The sequence below is a fragment of the Eleginops maclovinus genome, chromosome 6 (genome assembly GCF_036324505.1).
Source record: "Eleginops maclovinus isolate JMC-PN-2008 ecotype Puerto Natales chromosome 6, JC_Emac_rtc_rv5, whole genome shotgun sequence".
Classification (NCBI taxonomy): Eukaryota; Metazoa; Chordata; class Actinopteri; order Perciformes; family Eleginopidae; genus Eleginops; species Eleginops maclovinus.
Genome location: NC_086354.1, coordinates 7,115,725 through 7,132,180, shown reverse-complemented (window position 1 = coordinate 7,132,180; position 16,456 = coordinate 7,115,725). Strand labels below are relative to the sequence as shown.

The 16,456-nt window shown below is 40.7% G+C and overlaps 1 protein-coding gene across 1 annotated transcript in view; it reads left to right on the top strand.

The window, feature by feature from the left end:
* Positions 1–15,296, top strand: part of LOC134866253 (metabotropic glycine receptor-like) — a 63,209-nt gene extending 47,913 nt beyond the window's left edge. Inside the window, 6 exon segments of the mRNA XM_063886328.1 lie at positions 4,311–4,449; positions 8,675–8,780; positions 10,169–10,315; positions 10,408–10,651; positions 11,194–11,750; positions 12,570–15,296. Of these exon segments, the coding sequence (XP_063742398.1) occupies positions 4,311–4,449; positions 8,675–8,780; positions 10,169–10,315; positions 10,408–10,651; positions 11,194–11,750; positions 12,570–13,535 (2,159 nt within the window). The 3' untranslated portion in view covers positions 13,536–15,296.
* Positions 15,297–16,456: the final 1,160 nt, after the last annotated feature.

The window sequence follows — 16,456 nt, the reverse complement described above, 5'->3', positions numbered from 1 at the left end:
AGAAATCTAGGGATGGCTTGTGTTGTGCCATACTACATTTGACATTCTTTTGATTCACATTCATCTATAGTTTAGAAACTATTTACATACCTAGCTAAACTGCTAATGTTCAGCTAGGGTTACGGCCGGTCCACACGGTTCTGTTGCGTTGACACTTGACGCACCTTCCCATTCACTTTGAATGGGGTGATGCCAAGCATTGCCGAACTGCATTGTGGTTCCGTTGCTTCGCTTTGGCTCCGTTGCTCGTGGTTGGAGTTGAGAAAAGTTCCAACTTTTCAAGCGTCGACGGAAGCGCCAGCCAATCTAATCCCGCACATGAAAAAGTGCCAGTACAAGCGCTAGCCAATCAAACTGCGTGTATGTGTGTCCGGGGCAGGAGAGTAATGTGATTGGTTGTTGGTCGCTTTAACCCCAAGCGCCAGACACGTCCGCCGGCAAGTGTCAACGCAACGGAACCGTGTGTACACTGCATTAGGGTTTCCTCAGTTGTAAATTACAGCTGTGATACATAACCATGCATATTGTCAACCTCGCAGTTAGGTCCATGGCACACACAAAGGCATTTTTGAAACTGAATTTGAATGCAACTATTGTATTATTCTACCAACCTCAAAAGAAAAAAAGGGGAAAAAAAAATCCTCCCCCTTTCATAACGACTATTCATTTCTGTAAGTCCTTAAAATGTATGAATGTAATGAATCTACAACACTGTCACGCTAGCAAGCCTGAAAAGTGGTTGAATTGGTTAGAAGTAGCAGCTTCTCCCCTCATGTATCCGGTGAGTACCCAGAGGGCCTTGTGTGTGCATTACAGTAGCTTCCTTAATGACAGACTCTCCAAGCAGGAGGCAGTGATGGGCACCTCACTGAGGCCAGTCTGACAGCAGGGGAGACTAATCCTGTTTGGAAAGAGGCAAAAGGATGGATCCCTTAGAGAAGCTTGGTCTGCCTCTGAAAAGTGATAGACAGGCCGACACAGAGCGGGAGGGGGATGGAGGTGGCAGGGAATAAGAAGAGAGGAGCCTGTGAAGTATGACGCTTGGAGGGATGTGTGAAATGAGGCAGAGAGTGGGGGGGGTTAGAGGAAGAGAAGAAGAAGAGGGAGCTTGTGAAGGGAGGACAGCTAAGGACATGCTGGAGACATGACAGAGTCTTCAGAATAAGTGATGTGTGTGTCATGACAGAAACATAATATTTTAAACGGACAACAATCCTTCAGTTTGGGTTTTAATACGAGTTGTATGTTGGTGTGTATTTGTGTTTTAAGACAAGACAGGAAATGAGGGATCCCTGCTGGTATTTGTGGCAGCCAGTGAGAAAAAAGCTGAAGGACAGGAAGCACCCTGCGATGCTGCTCTGGAGGATTTTCAACAATGCTTGACACGCTTGTGGAAATGAATGTAATTTATTTTTTTGTGTTAACACTTGTTCGTTATAATGCTGACAAACGAACAAATGTCAGTCTATAAATGAATAACTAAGAAACCTATTTTGTGTTGAAATGCAGAGCAAAACGGAGCAGTATTGATAACGCCAACAATAAGCAATTCATTTGAATAAGCAATTAATCTGCATTAGTCGGAATTGTTATCCTTTTCCTCTCGCAAGCAGCTCACTGTGCATCCCGACTCATAGGCTAAGTACCAACTAATTAGTGATGATTTATGGACTGGGCCAACTCATGAATATTAATGTACTTTAATCCCTGTAAAGACTTTATGGACTCATATGCCAACACAGACCTTGGCACAGTGGTGCTAACTCTCTGCAAACATAACACTCATATAGAGTAAAACTTCTGACTCGGTCACTCGGAATTATTGTATGGAGTGTATAATAAGTGAACATATTTTTTTCCATTTGCCAAAGAAAACATTGTAGTTTTTGCAGAGAGCAGAGAGCAGCCAATACAAGATTAAGTCTTGGGTTGCTCAACACATAATTTCACACCTCCAGAATTCAGCAACCTCTTTAACACAATGTTATAAATTATTATTGATTTTTGCAGTTCTGTTGTCATTCATTGACAAGATGATAATGAGCATTCTGTTCACATGTTGTAGGCTATGGTACCTTCTGGAATATGTTGATAACGGTGAAGACAGCTACCTCTTTAAAAATGTCCTCCCTGTAAATTGCAGTTGGGCTGTGTGACCTTCGTGAGATTAGGTGATAGCAGGAAGGTGATACACTGTCGAGGTAACACATGCCTTTAAAACTGTTAAAATACAGGAAACTTTGGCTGAATTTTAAATACATTATTGTCAGAACAAAGGGAAGAGGATTCTTTCTTCTGTGTTTCATTCGGTGTGAGCTGAATAAAAGTATTTCAGTGTAGTTCAACAGTATCTGTGTTTCAATCCGGATAGTGCTCTGTTTACCTGAGCAACTACAAAAGTCACTCTTTGGGCAACTTCCATAACGTAGCTCAGATTGCAACTGTTTAATGCGGAAGTGTCCATTGCTCCAGACTCAACTTTTTTCCCCATTTTGAATGTACCATAAAGGTTCTCAGTGCACTGCAATGAACATGTAAGTACAAAAGGATGTAAATTGAGACATGTGAGCGGTCGGGCTCACACCTACGTTCCCAATGATGGCACTCGGTACTTTGAAACACCATGAAATCTTTATTACAGAACAGTACTTTCGCAATGGTAGTGGCTCTCGTCCTGCGGGCGAGGGGAAACAGTCCTCACTCAGGCCCCCCGTCTACTGCAACAGAACAGAACCAGGTTACGACCATGACTTTAATCAGTGCCTGATTACCTGATCCCGATCAGCTGTCTGGCCTCCGGCTGAGCCACTCCTACCACTCCAGCAGCCGGCGCCCTAACCACAACCCGCTGCCACAAGACAGTTAATATTTTGCGGGTTTTCCACAGCAAGTAAGACCAACAGTGCTTAAGATGCAAATAAAACAGACTCAATCAATGCTCAAACGAAAAGTGTGCAGAGCTGGTGATTATCTTAGATTAATGTAGGGAACAGGGGGGAATAAAATAATTAAACACCCAGGGGAAAAAACTATTTGAGAAACCTGAGTTGTTAAACAATAACGTCACTACCAATTCAAAGACAACTTCAAAGACAACTTTCTTCAGAAAGAAAGCAGGACCAGTGAACAATACAAAAAGGCACAATGGGGCACATTCTCTATACTTAAGAAAGGCTATTTACACGTCTCACACAGAAACGCACCAGCCAACTGACATCCAGGCAGACAGAACAGAAGAAAGCTGCTGCAGCTTTTCTCAGCCCTTTTATGGAGGCCTTGATCCGGGATTGGGATCATCTGGTAGAGAGGCCGCACCTGAAGGGAGACAATCAGGGTGAAAAAAAGAGAGGGAGAAAGACACACACACACACACACACACACACACACACACACACACACACACACACACACACACACACACACACACACACACACACACACACACACACACACGGCACGTAACAGTAACATCTGAATAGAGTGGAGTTTTTTGGGTCAGAGTACAAGAAAACATTTATTTGAAGACAGATACTCGATCCGAATAGGGTAAAAAAATTAGCATATACATATAATAAAACTAGGTCCTTTCATTCATCAAGTTTCTGAAATTTCATTTAAATACAGGCAAATGAGGCAATATCTAATTTCTAAGTTGACAAAGTAAATAAAATATAAACCCTTAACTATTTTCTCCACTAGTTTAAAATAAATCCATACACTAACAGAAGAAGGGCATCCTTGTCACTTATACAATGGTGCCATTTGAGCGCTATATACTAAAAGCAATTTATGGATGGCTTAACCGTGCTAATACCACAACTTCTCTTTCTGTTTCTTTATGAATTAAACAAAGGAGATACCGTTTTTTAATTAATGCAGCTTAAAAGGTGCTGGAGGGCATATTTTGATACTTTAGTGACAGCATGGCTAGCTGTTTCCTGCCTTTATGCTAGGCCAAGCTAATCGCCTCCAAGCTGTGGCTTTGTATTAAACTCAGAGACATGAGAGTGGTATCGCTGTTCTAGACCCTCAGAAAGAAAGAAAATGAGTGTGCTTCCCAAGAATTTGAACTATTATTTTTAGATTAAATTGGTACTTTGAAAAGAGACAAAAGTTTCCAAAGTCAACAAAGGCATTTTGTATTAAAATAAAGCCTACAGTTCTTTCAGGATTATAAAGGCTTGCCACAGCTTGAAGGGTATCCAGACTTACTTCAATAAACTAAACCTAATTTGGAGAAAATTAATATTTAAAGACTTGGAATCAGTCCTCTAACATGACCTTTTTTGTTGTTTTCTTTTGTGTCCTAGCGGAGTTCCTATTCCTGCTGTGGGGGGTGTACCTCTGCTATGCAGTGCGCACGGTACCATCGGCTTTCCACGAGCCACGGTACATGGCTGTGGCCATCTACAATGAGCTCCTCATATCAGCCATCTTCCACATCATCAGGTGGGTGAGAAACTTGGTTGGAGAAAGACATGTGCTAACATACGCTGACCAAAGAGAGAAAAGGGGAAATGGGAAGATCTAGAGAAGTGACAAAAAGCAAAGCCAACACTGGAAAAATCGCCCTCATTTTTTTGAACATTTCTGTGACAATATTGAGGAAATATCCGTGAACAACGGCAAGGGGCTTAAATGACTTCACCCCTCCTTGCAGATGTTGTTTAATCGTAATCATGGAGATATTTGCACGTTAGAGCAGGCATTACAAGTGCTGAACATGTCAGATGAAAAGCAAAGAGTCCCCACCCCTCCTTCATCAGAGAAACGAACAGTGTCAGCAGAACGCCTGGGAAAGCTAGTTAAAAGGAGGTGAATAAAAAAATGTCATCCCCACGCAAACACAGCAAATATCTACTGAGCCATAGCCCAAAATAAACTCTAGCTGCCCTGTCACCGGTGGCAAGTAATGTTACACAGTTTTAGGGATTTTTTATGTACTAAATACCTTGGTTAATCTAAATTAATTAAGATTACCAGCACCTTGAAGTGATGTTGGGTCATACATTTTCCTGGACTATGTTATCTTTGTGTTGTAAGCTAGCTTTTATCATCGTTCTGGCTTTAAAGGGAACACTGTTTTTTGTTCACAATCCCTGTGGTCATGAGTATCATTTGAAGCTCCAGCCCATAAGCCGCAATAAATCTAGTCAACTTCTGTATGCTACCTGCCCAAGTTATTGATTGGACAACATCATGGCTCAAAGTGATTATTAATGTGGGTTCAATTTGGAAACTTTCGGGAAAAAAAGCTGAAAGACCCAGAAGTTACCATCGCAAAGGCTCCCTCTACAAAGCACGATGACATTTTTCGATTTGGGGATTTTGCCAAAAATAAATCTGTGGCAAACACATTGGTGATACACCACATTTTGATCAGCAGGATAACCTCCACATATTAACACCACCGTTATGGTTTTTGAAGCTTAAAGGCAATCGGCAGAACTAACTAGCTAACGTTTGACTATAAACTCACATTTGCATGGCCGCACATCACAATGCTAAGCTAAAGGCAGGCTCATGTTTGGCTTGATGACTTTTAGAATTCTCATTTAGACACTTAGAAGTCAGAGCATAAATAATGGGGTTTTTAATGACATATGTTTTGTTGATATAGCTAACCGTAAAAATCTCTTACGGTTGTGTAACTACAGACCTTATTTTAGGCATCCAAACCAAAAACTGGACTTATGCCTGCAAAACTTTACTGCTACATGTTTGCTTAATGGGTAATTCGAAACTGGTAGCTAATGCATATATGCAAAACTCATGATAAAGAATAGGAACACAACTCAGATCTTCCTTGTCCCCTACTCCCTACTACTGTCACATCTTACAGTAACTCAATTAAGCATTTACTGCCTTTGATGCACTCATCACACATTTGAAGACACACTTTGTCCAATGCTTTACAAAGGAGACGGGAGGCTGGTTTGATAAATGTGATTTTCCAAACTTCCGGCAGCCTTTTTATGATTATGCTGTGTGAAATCAGTTTCCGGGGTGTAAAGGTTTATTGAGATATAATACATATTTTCAGTATGATACAATATAATTCGTATTGCAATTTTGTGGAGTAGTAATACATATAAGGCAGTAACTGCTTGAGGAAAAACTATTATCCGACCTTGCAAATGATATTGAACAAACAAATCAGATTCGGCTTGGTGAATTCTGACTCACTTATATGTCTTCCTTTTTGCCTCTTAGGAGCTTATTCACAGTGAAAATGTTTTTTTTATGTGACTGTGTTTTGATTATCCATCTTGAAAAAGCCAGAACTGTTCAAATAATCGTGGTATTACACATTTTTACAAGTCTGCTAAAGCAAACAACACATTGACTGGTCAGATGTTTTTTTATACCGCGCCTTCAGGAGCCGAGTGCAAAAAAATCCATTTCTTACACTCTCTCCGATAAAACTGTTGGTGATTGAATATTCTTTCATTTGAGCAGCGGCCTATTGTGCTCGGCTGGACAGAAAGGAAAATATCACATCATTTTAATCTGTTGAGAAACTGCAAAGTCCTATGGGTACACCTTCATCAGTGGTGTGAAGCTGTTATAAATCACGCTGTTCTCCCTTGCTGAGGAATAAAACAAGAGCCTGGAGATAAGGCTGGACTTTGTTTGTGTGTGTGTGTGTGTGTGTGTGTGTGTGTGTGTGTGTGTGTGTGTGTGTGTGTGTGTGTGTGTGTGTGTGTGTGTGTGTGTGTGTGTGTGTGTGTGTGTGTGTGTGTGTGTGTGTGTGTGTGTGTGTGTGTGTGTGTGTGTGTGTGTGTGTGGTGGGATAGGGTTGGTGAAAAAAAAACACATTATGTGTCTATCTAACGTGAATAATGATCCTGAATAGTTTCTTTTTCGCGAATGTTGATAAAGGACCAACAACCTCTAAGCCACCTTGGTGGATCTCTGACAAACAATGAGCAATCCACTATCAGGCACACATGGGAACCTTTTCACATACTTTGGACAAAACACACAGCTCTCACCTTGATTATGTCTTACAATGCATCGGGCTGTCCTTCATGCTGTCTGAATTTGATTGGTTGTGGAAAAATTGGTGCCAAATATGGCAATTTGTAGGATTTTGGCTACTATTCCCAATACCCTGAAATAATTTGAGTGTTTGGTGCTTGGGAAAGGAATGTAATATATGACTTCATACTGATGGGGATAATGGCATGGAGCTAAAAGCTACCAAATGTGATGCTGTGAGCTTTGACATATACCATGCACATGTCCGAATTTAGTCAGAGGGGACAGAATCGGCAGAGAATTTCTTTGTGGGAAATGATGTGTCCGGTGCCTTGCTCAAGGGCATCCTAACAGAGGATTTCAGTCAGCTAGCATACTGATAAGGGGTAAACAAACTACAAATATAAGAAGGACCATGTCAAGCTTTAAAATACCAGCAGTTAAATCAATTTAAAAGCCATCAGTCAGCCAGTGAAGGGCACCGAGTTGTGCAAAATCACAGCAGTCTAGTTTCTGCAAAAAGTCTGCATTTGGGTGTAGGAAGTTGGTTAGGATACTATTTGAGAGGATGTTCAAACAAGACTATGTATGGGTACTATTCAAATTAGATGTTCCCTTTACAGAGTGCAGGTACTGTATATTAACATGTTATACAACAGTCAAAGGTCCACATGGTTGTAGCCAAGGCTAACAAAACACAAAAGACAAATACTGTATGTGAAATGTTGGCAGATTTTGTGGTCTTGGGATAAATTTGACATACTACCAAACCAGATATTGTGAATTAATATGTGGACCAGCTGTAAATCATTCTTAAACTATGTAGAATGTTACATTCTCCATCCCCATACTGAGAGATGCAGAAGGAGGTAGAAGTATTTTTAAATTCAAGCTCGGCTTTTTGGGTATGGCCAACGAGAAGCAACACAAGAGGTTGAAGATAAATACAACCAGACACTAAATAAGAAATGACACAGACACGTTGCAATTAACTTTCGTACTGAAGACACACTGCAAAGGCTTAGATGAAAACACGAACACTCAAACCAGGACAACACTGTGATAGCGCCGTGTTAATCACAATGAAGCTGCACCCTAAAGCAAACACTGCTTTATTGTCTGTTTTGCTTTAAATAAGATTTTTTTGAAAATTACTTAAATCTATCAGTTGAGACCTTTAACCAATTAGTGAAATGTTTTCTGCCGGAATAAATCAAGTGAGAATTCCAGCAGTATACTCATAGACTTTAGTTTAGCAGTCGAGATGCCCCCTGCTGGCTGTTTAAATATTGCAGGTTTTAGGAACTTCCGCATTGGGAACACTATGGACCAGGAGCTTGCAGCTTGTTCCTTATGTTTACATTTCAAAATATAATGTATAAACTGTCCACATTTCAACCAAGAGGCTAAATGCTGGATGGTCAAACTAACAAAGTTAATCAAATACAGCTTTAAAGTTTTCTTCAGGTTGATCAGTGTAGCTACAAACGTGTGAATGTCTCACAGTTTATCCACACTGTGGCCTGTGATGGTTTTGCTTTTGGAAGTCCCAGTCAGGAATGCTTGTACAGTGTGGTAAACCAGGAGACAGAATAAAGCTCTAAGGCTGATTTAAAGGTCTGTGTTTCTGTCGGAGCTTATATAACAGACAAACCAAGTACACTGTTCAACTGTTGTTTTGTTTGTTCTGCAGGTTCACTCTGGTGCCTGGGCTTCACCCTGACTGGATGCTCATGTTGGTTTTCGCTCACACTCATCTTACTGTGACTGTGTCTCTGGGCCTTCTGCTCGTACCGAAGGTAACACTCCATGAACAGTGTCAGTGATTAGGTAACTGGGATGTCAGTCAGTGGTTTAAAGTAACTGAGTAAGCAGTAATAGTTTGAGGTACATGCTTTACTTAAGTGTATATTTTACTTTTTAATTCACCACATTTATCTGACGGATATAGCTTAAAAGTACTGCATGCATGAAATCCTTATTTTCTTAAAAGAGCGTTATTTGGAAATTGTAATGGTGGTTGGTGACATTGAGTACAGAGAGTTTTCCTCTATGGCTGTAATGTAGCACAACAGTCCATTAATCATCTCTGGATCATTTGATATTAGCCATCTAGAAACACACACAGATGCACAGAGGGACATTTGCTACCATTACCTTAAACTCATTCCAACTGCGTTAGTGGTTACTGAAATTTAGCTGAGCACTCCCGCGAGTGTCTTTATGTTCAATCTCTCAAGTCTGATGGAAAACATTTAATTCTCCTGCTGTGCAAGGAATGCCACACACCATCAGCGCTCTATGTTCCTTCATTCTTTCTTGATTAGGCACTTCAGAAGTGCAAGGCAGTTGAGTATGCTGGGATAATTAAGCACAGTGGAGGGTGTTATTCTCACACAGGCGTCTGTTCCTGAATCTGGGCTAACTATTTGGTATCTCTGTATTGACAGATTTGTTATTTATTCAAGATGAAACACTTTTCCATGAATAGTCAGAACAAACAGAACATGTTCTTCTCTTCTAGATGTTTGTAAAAATTGCAACCTCACCTTGTTTCTCCACATACAGTAAAGCCCAAGTAAGAAGGATATTGGGGCCAGCAAAAACTGAGCTGAATACATTTGAATTAATACACAATTAGCAAAAGCGTGTTGGATTAAATACAAAAACGCAACATAATAGTCTCAGCTTTTATTGTAAATTCTTTTAGATCATAAAAAAGGGAAATCCTTGTTGACTCCAACAGTCAACAGATGGAGGTCAACTTCAGTTAAAGGGGACATTATGTTAATCTTCAGGCTCTTACTAGTATATTTGCTTTTCTACAAGAACGTTTCCAGATGCTATATTTTAAAAAAAAACAGATTATTTTTCTTATACTGCCTGTTGGATATTAACTGTAATTTGTGTCTATATTCATGTTCTCTCTCTATTGTGGGCAGTAAAGTAACTTTTATTATGTCACATCCATATCAATAAATATTTAGCTACAGGAAAACCTTGTTCAACTCAGCCCACCTCCAACGACCCCTTATATTTTGATTTTGCTATACACTAAATCTTATCAGTGGTTTAATATAGGACAGAGTAATATCATCAGAAACTTCATTTCCAATTGACACTTTCTTTCACCCTTCCAGCTGGCTTACTGATGCCATTATTTAACCCTGCTCTCCATCTGTCTTAGTTCCTGTCCAAAGGGACTCAGGCCAGGGATGATATAGCCACCGAGGCTTACGAGGAAGAGCTGGACATGGGAAGGTCTGGCTCTTACCTCAACAACAGCATCACCTCAGCCTGGAGTGAGCACAGCTTGGACCCGGAGGATATACGGGTGAAGTACCATTTGTTGTTCGTACCAATCCAACTGTAGAAATGTAATTATGAAAAAGATGCCCAATATTTACAGTCCCTTTCCTTTTTCAGGATGAGCTGAAAAAGCTTTATGCACAGCTGGAAGTCTACAAATGTAAGAAGATGCTCGCCAACAACCCTCACCTCCAGAAGAAGCGCAACTCCAAGAAAGGTCTAGGTCGCACCCTGATGAAGCGGATCACAGAAATCCCAGAGACCATGCATATACACCGGCAGTGCAGTCGCGAGGATGGCAGTGAACACGGTAGTAACCGCAGCACCTTGAGGAGAAACCCATTCGAACCAAGTCACCACGGTAAGTTTTATTCCGTTCCATGAAACTGAAGCAGCCAAATTAAATTCACCCAACATTGGTGGTTTCATTTATACATGTGGCTACTTGTGAACACCAGTGTTCTCACAATACCAGTGTTTAGGCCGTAAACACTAACCCTAACCCTAACCCTAATTTAACCAGTAAAGTTAAATTGTGTGTGCCTCATTTTTAAGATTGTTTCCATAGTGTCAAACAGACACTGAATAACATTTTAATATTATTATTATTATTATTTGTATATGTTTTATAAATATATATTATTTAGTTTTACCTTAAATCTTTTTGCTCTATCCAAATAATAATACAAAACATAAAAGTTTTTCAATGGTCAAAACGAAGATATTATCAACGGAACCCCTGATGGTCTTAGGTTTTCCTCCTCTGTGTTTAGCCAGGGAACTTTCTCAAACTAAATGTGTTTGATCAATCCAAGGTCACAGATTTCACAGGGCTTTTCTTCATACATGAATCACTTAATCTTCCAACTTTGATGCCATTTTATTTTTTTACCCTTCCCTCAGGCAAACCTCGGGATGATTCTGTGAAAAACAAAGCCATTGGCTTGAAGAAGTCCCACAGCTACGACCATGTTTGTGACCAGGATGAAGAAACCGTAAGCCAAACTGGCTCGATAGCAGGAGACAAAATGACTCCTGTTGGAATTGGTGGGGAAGGATCTCTACTGGGTTCCCTGATTGGCCGTAAACATACTAAAAAGCAGCTCGAACCGTCCATGACACCACCAAGACTGGATCCAGCCGAGTCCACCGAGTCCGTTCCACTGTGCTGGAAATCAGCCAGCGTCCACAACTTGACCCACGAGAAGAAACCGGTCCACCTGCGGACCTCCATCATGCAGAAGTCTCTGAGTGTGATTGCCAGCGCCAAGGAAAAGATGCCAGGGCTGACCAACAAGACGCAAAGCGTGGAGGACGCCAGTAAGAAGGGTCTAAAGGGGCAGGAGGACAGGATGTTGTCTGAGGTGGATGAGACCCCTGAGCATTACCCCAAGATGATCATCAGCCAGTCAGTGGAGTACTCCAAGTCGCCCCTGAAGATGGGCATCATGAAACAACAGGTACTTTTTAGATGATTGTCTTTTGAGTAAAAATTCAGTCTTTCCCTTCACTTACTAGCTTTTTCCAGAAATGTCAGTATGGTCTTAGAGGACAGAGAACCTCAAACACAGCACAACAATGTTATTTGTCGAAGGTTTCTTTCTTAGTAATCAGATGCCTTTTTACACTTCGCAGAATCAGAGCAACATTAGCATTTATTGAGTTCATGCAAGTCCAATATTTACTTACAAATATCTGACCTTTTGGAATCTAAATGCTCCTTTATGTTCAGCAGTTTGATAATTTGTCCCGATGTTTAGCGCTGGGTTAATGTGCAGTCTGCTCATCAGATTACTGAAAACAGTTGCAAGTTTCTGAAAACAACGCTGATGATGAGTGAGACTGAACTAAGTCACCAAAGTTGGAGGCATTTAAACCAAAACTATGAGTTAAAAGAAGCTAAAACTTCTGTGTATCTAGGGGATCATTCTATGAGTTTCTCACCACGAGTGACCTACTTCACATAGCACATGGTTATTTGATCCATTGTCAATGTATACATTTTAACAGCAGCTCTAAGTTAAACATAATGTAATATAACAACAAGCTGGTACACCATCAAGAAAAGACTTCCCTTCAGAAGAAGACTGGAGCGATGTATGACATCACATGCAGGCACTGTACACAACTCTTTATAGATGAGTCTTCAAAAAATACTACTTGAACAAATTGGTTATAGTCAAGCAATTGGGTGTTGAGTTAAGTTTCTGAAAACATCAGCTTGAGCTTTTGAACATTTGTCAATATTTTCATGAATTGTTGAATATTTTATTTAACAGGTGAGTGGCAGCCAGCCGTCAATTTGCTCCGAGACTGGTAGGAACCTCTACGACGTGTCTGAGGTTTGTCCCTGGGATTCAGAAGAGGCTCAGACTCCCACTGAAGCGAAGACCCAAAAGCATGTTTCCATTGCTCCCGAGACCACCACAGGCCGTAGAGGCAGCAGCAGCAGCTCTGGGATCAGCAAAGGTAGCCGGTCCAATCAGAGGCAGAAAGTAGGGTATTCCCCTTCTAACCGAAGACGCTCCAAAGATAAAGGAGGAGAAAGGGATGAAGGCAGGGACACTCGGAAAATGCGACCACCCAGGTCACCTCTCCCTCTAAAGCCTGACGTCTGTCCCTGGGAGTTCAATGAGCAGCCCATAATGGGAGGAGATTCAGATTCCCTCTCCCCAGACAGGATCACACGCAAGAAAAGCGTCACGCCCACTGATGGGAAACCCAAGGGGCTCCACTCAGACCACTCCAAGTCCACGGGTAGCCTTTTGCAGCCTCCAACTATGATGGTAGAGATCTGCCCTTGGGACTTCAACAGCCCACCTTCACCTAAGCAGGAGAAGTCCTGCAACAGCCCCAGCACACATAAAAAGAAGCGGAAAGGCTCCTGCTCATCCAACCACAAAGCCGATAAGGAGAAGGCAAGGGAAAAAAGCAGAGAACGTCGGAGCTCCTCCAGCAAACCAGCGTCGGAGAGAAGACGCGTTAGCCAGTCATCGGAGTGCGGCGGTCCGGTTTCTGAGCGGCGGAGGAGTTCTACAAGGGACCCAGAGTTGATGGAGATCAGGAGGGCGGAGGGTTTCTCAAGGGAGATCGAGCCCTCACTCAGCAGCTTTGCTCAGACTAGAAAATCACCAGAGAAGAAGAAAGAGAGCTCTTTGAGTAAACCTGCGATCATCAGCGGGGCCCAGGTGGCGGATGTTTGCCCATGGGACTTCCAGGAGCAGGATCCTGGGGGGAGGGCGTGATGACTGGTGGAATGATTGTATTTTTTTTTTGTATTCACAGACTGACAGCACAGAGAAAAAAGCAACTGAATGGTAAAAATGTAAAATTCGATATGGTAACTTAAGCAAAAAAAAAGAATCCAGGCTACTTGCTAAATATCGTACATCTCGTTGTGTCGTTGCAACCTTTAAGTCACTAGAGAGGATTTCTTTGTCTGCACTTTTGCTTGCAAACTTACATTTTGTACGTATTATCACATCAATGTCCTTTAAACATGAATCATACTTGTACATACCAGCAGGTCAGACAATCATTTGTCACCAACACGTTACTTAATCGGCTTGTCATATAATGAAGTTCAGCTGTTACGCCGATGATATTCTATGTTACACGCTAAGTCAGTGGGGACTCACTGCCTCAGATGCTAGTGATGAAAACAAGCAGGCGACAGGGAAAAAAGACCTACGGATAAAATGGGATATGTGAAGCAGGACCAAAGCTCCAGACACAGCTGCGATGCCTTAGCTATAGGCCAAATGCATAATTCATGGCTCGAAAATGATCTGTTTGATTAGCGAAACATGGGAATAACAAAGGATTGTAGTACAACTTCATTTCTAAATAAGGGAAACTGTATATTTCAGTTGCTTAATATACAGTATGTTTTTTTCCCCTAACAACCATTGCATGAGGCAAACCGTAAATCATCCAATAACTGTACCAAAAAAAATGTCAGTGGGGAACTTGTACTCATCTATGACCGGAGAACTTTTGATGTTGTTGCTTATGGTATTTTCCTCCTATGTACCATACGATGCTTTCAAAATGATGTGCATTGCCATCAATAATGTACATACATACTGGAAATGGCTTGCAGTTACAGTTGCGCAGTGATGAAATATCCATGAGCCTCTCCCTTATGTTGATAGTTATTTACTGTTTACTTGATATCCATGCCCTGGATGCCACTTCCAAAGGAGGCGGTAGTATTTCCACATGTACAAAATAATGTGATGGATTCTTTAAAGGACCAAAACAAACCACGACAAGGGTGGATGATGTGAATAATGCATTATTTCGGTCACTTAGTTGCCAATTTCAACATCTGCCTGAATGCACCTCCTTTCTAATCTTTGCACATATTCAATCGCTTAATCCACGACTATGCATGACCAAAGCTATTTTTTGCCACTTTCTTGCTAACAGGAGATGAGTAATTTACTATTTCAACATCATCTCCAACAACAGTTCGCCTTTCTGTCCCGTGATAAGCCACCCACCAGCGACAAATAATGAAACGTACTAGTCACACACAGAAGTCAGGTTCAGCTTCATTACGGCTGTCGTTGCATGACAGGGAAAATACAGCAGTACTGTTACACTCAATTTCACCACAAGGCATAAAAAAACATTGTTATGTAATACCTAAAGAGGACTAAGGAACACATGGGATTTCAAATATAGATGTCAGATGTTGTCATGTATTTATCAAGAACTTCCTGTGTGAAATAACCTTTTTTTGCTCGTAAAGTCAAGGTAAAAGGCTTGATGAATAATAAACATGAGCCTGCACTCACAAGGGTTTTTTTCTATCAGATGGTTTTAGGCTGTGTGAAATGGAATGTTGTAACTTGCCCACTAAATGTATTTTATGCTAGTTATAATATATATATAATGTTGCTCCAAAAAAGTTACAAAATGGTGTAGCATCGACACAGGAGTACTTATATTTTACATTCTTATTGTGTTGCATGTACATACAGTAAATACCCTGTTCTCAATTCTGGATTAAATCTTTCTATAAAAGCCAAGTTGACATTTCTTTGATCTGTTCAGTATTGGGTTATTTTTAGGTTCACTTGTACTGATACTTTACAAAATAACATATTCACTCAGCAGATACAGAAATGCACATGGAACAGGACATTTTTGCATGTACTTGGCTGGCTGTAGAACACTACCACCATGTGGATAATGGAAAATATCGAGGTGATCATTTCCTAAACAGACTTGATGTGATAAATCAAACTATTTACATGCAGAAGGGGAAAGGCCCAAACAGTCATCCTCTAAGGGACTGTCAGAGTGTCTTGCCTTATACATCATCTTTTAAACAATGCTGACCGGCTAATTCAATCAGTCATTGACCGGAGCCCTTTCTCAGGACAAATGCCGTCTGCTGTTATCTTTCAGTGACTAAGAGCTGATTTAGTTACAATTTAAACACAGAAAATCACACAGGCATTAACAAAATCAATGCACAGATTATTAAATCTGGTATTTTTGCTACTTTAAACCTTTATCTCAGTTAAAGCAAAAAAGGCTTGATTTATAAATGTGGCATTAAATTTACTGTAGTTATGTGCAAACTGATTTTCACAGTATCAGATCCTGTGAGTTGATATAGGCAAATATAACAAAATGTTCAAACCCTTTAAATTTTGATAGTGTTTTGCAAAATATGGCATTAGGTTCGCCGTGACACTGTGCAATGAAAACCCTCTATTAGGCTGACTACATAAAACTCCTCGTCAATGCACCAGTCATCCTGTTCGCGTTTAGATTATTAAAATGCAACATATTGGTATGTTTCTCTAGTTGGATATTATGAAGTGGATTCATGATTACTTGGCAGTTAGATGGGCTTAAACTGACGCTCAGACAGATTTGTTTAAAAAAAACTTGTTCGTTCAGTTTTGCACATCACTAACCATGGCTAGCAAAATGAACAAACAAGCAAAACAACAAAAAAAAAACTGCTGACCATTTCCAGGACAGTCTAGGAGATAAACCACATTTGTAACCTAATATAGAAGTGAAAAATGATTAGAATATGCAGTGTGTCACACATTCTCCTTAGCTTAGACACATCCAAAATGCTTGCCCCACCAAATTGCCAGCCAAAGTAATAAGAGGTAGAGAGCACACCTGCTACACACAA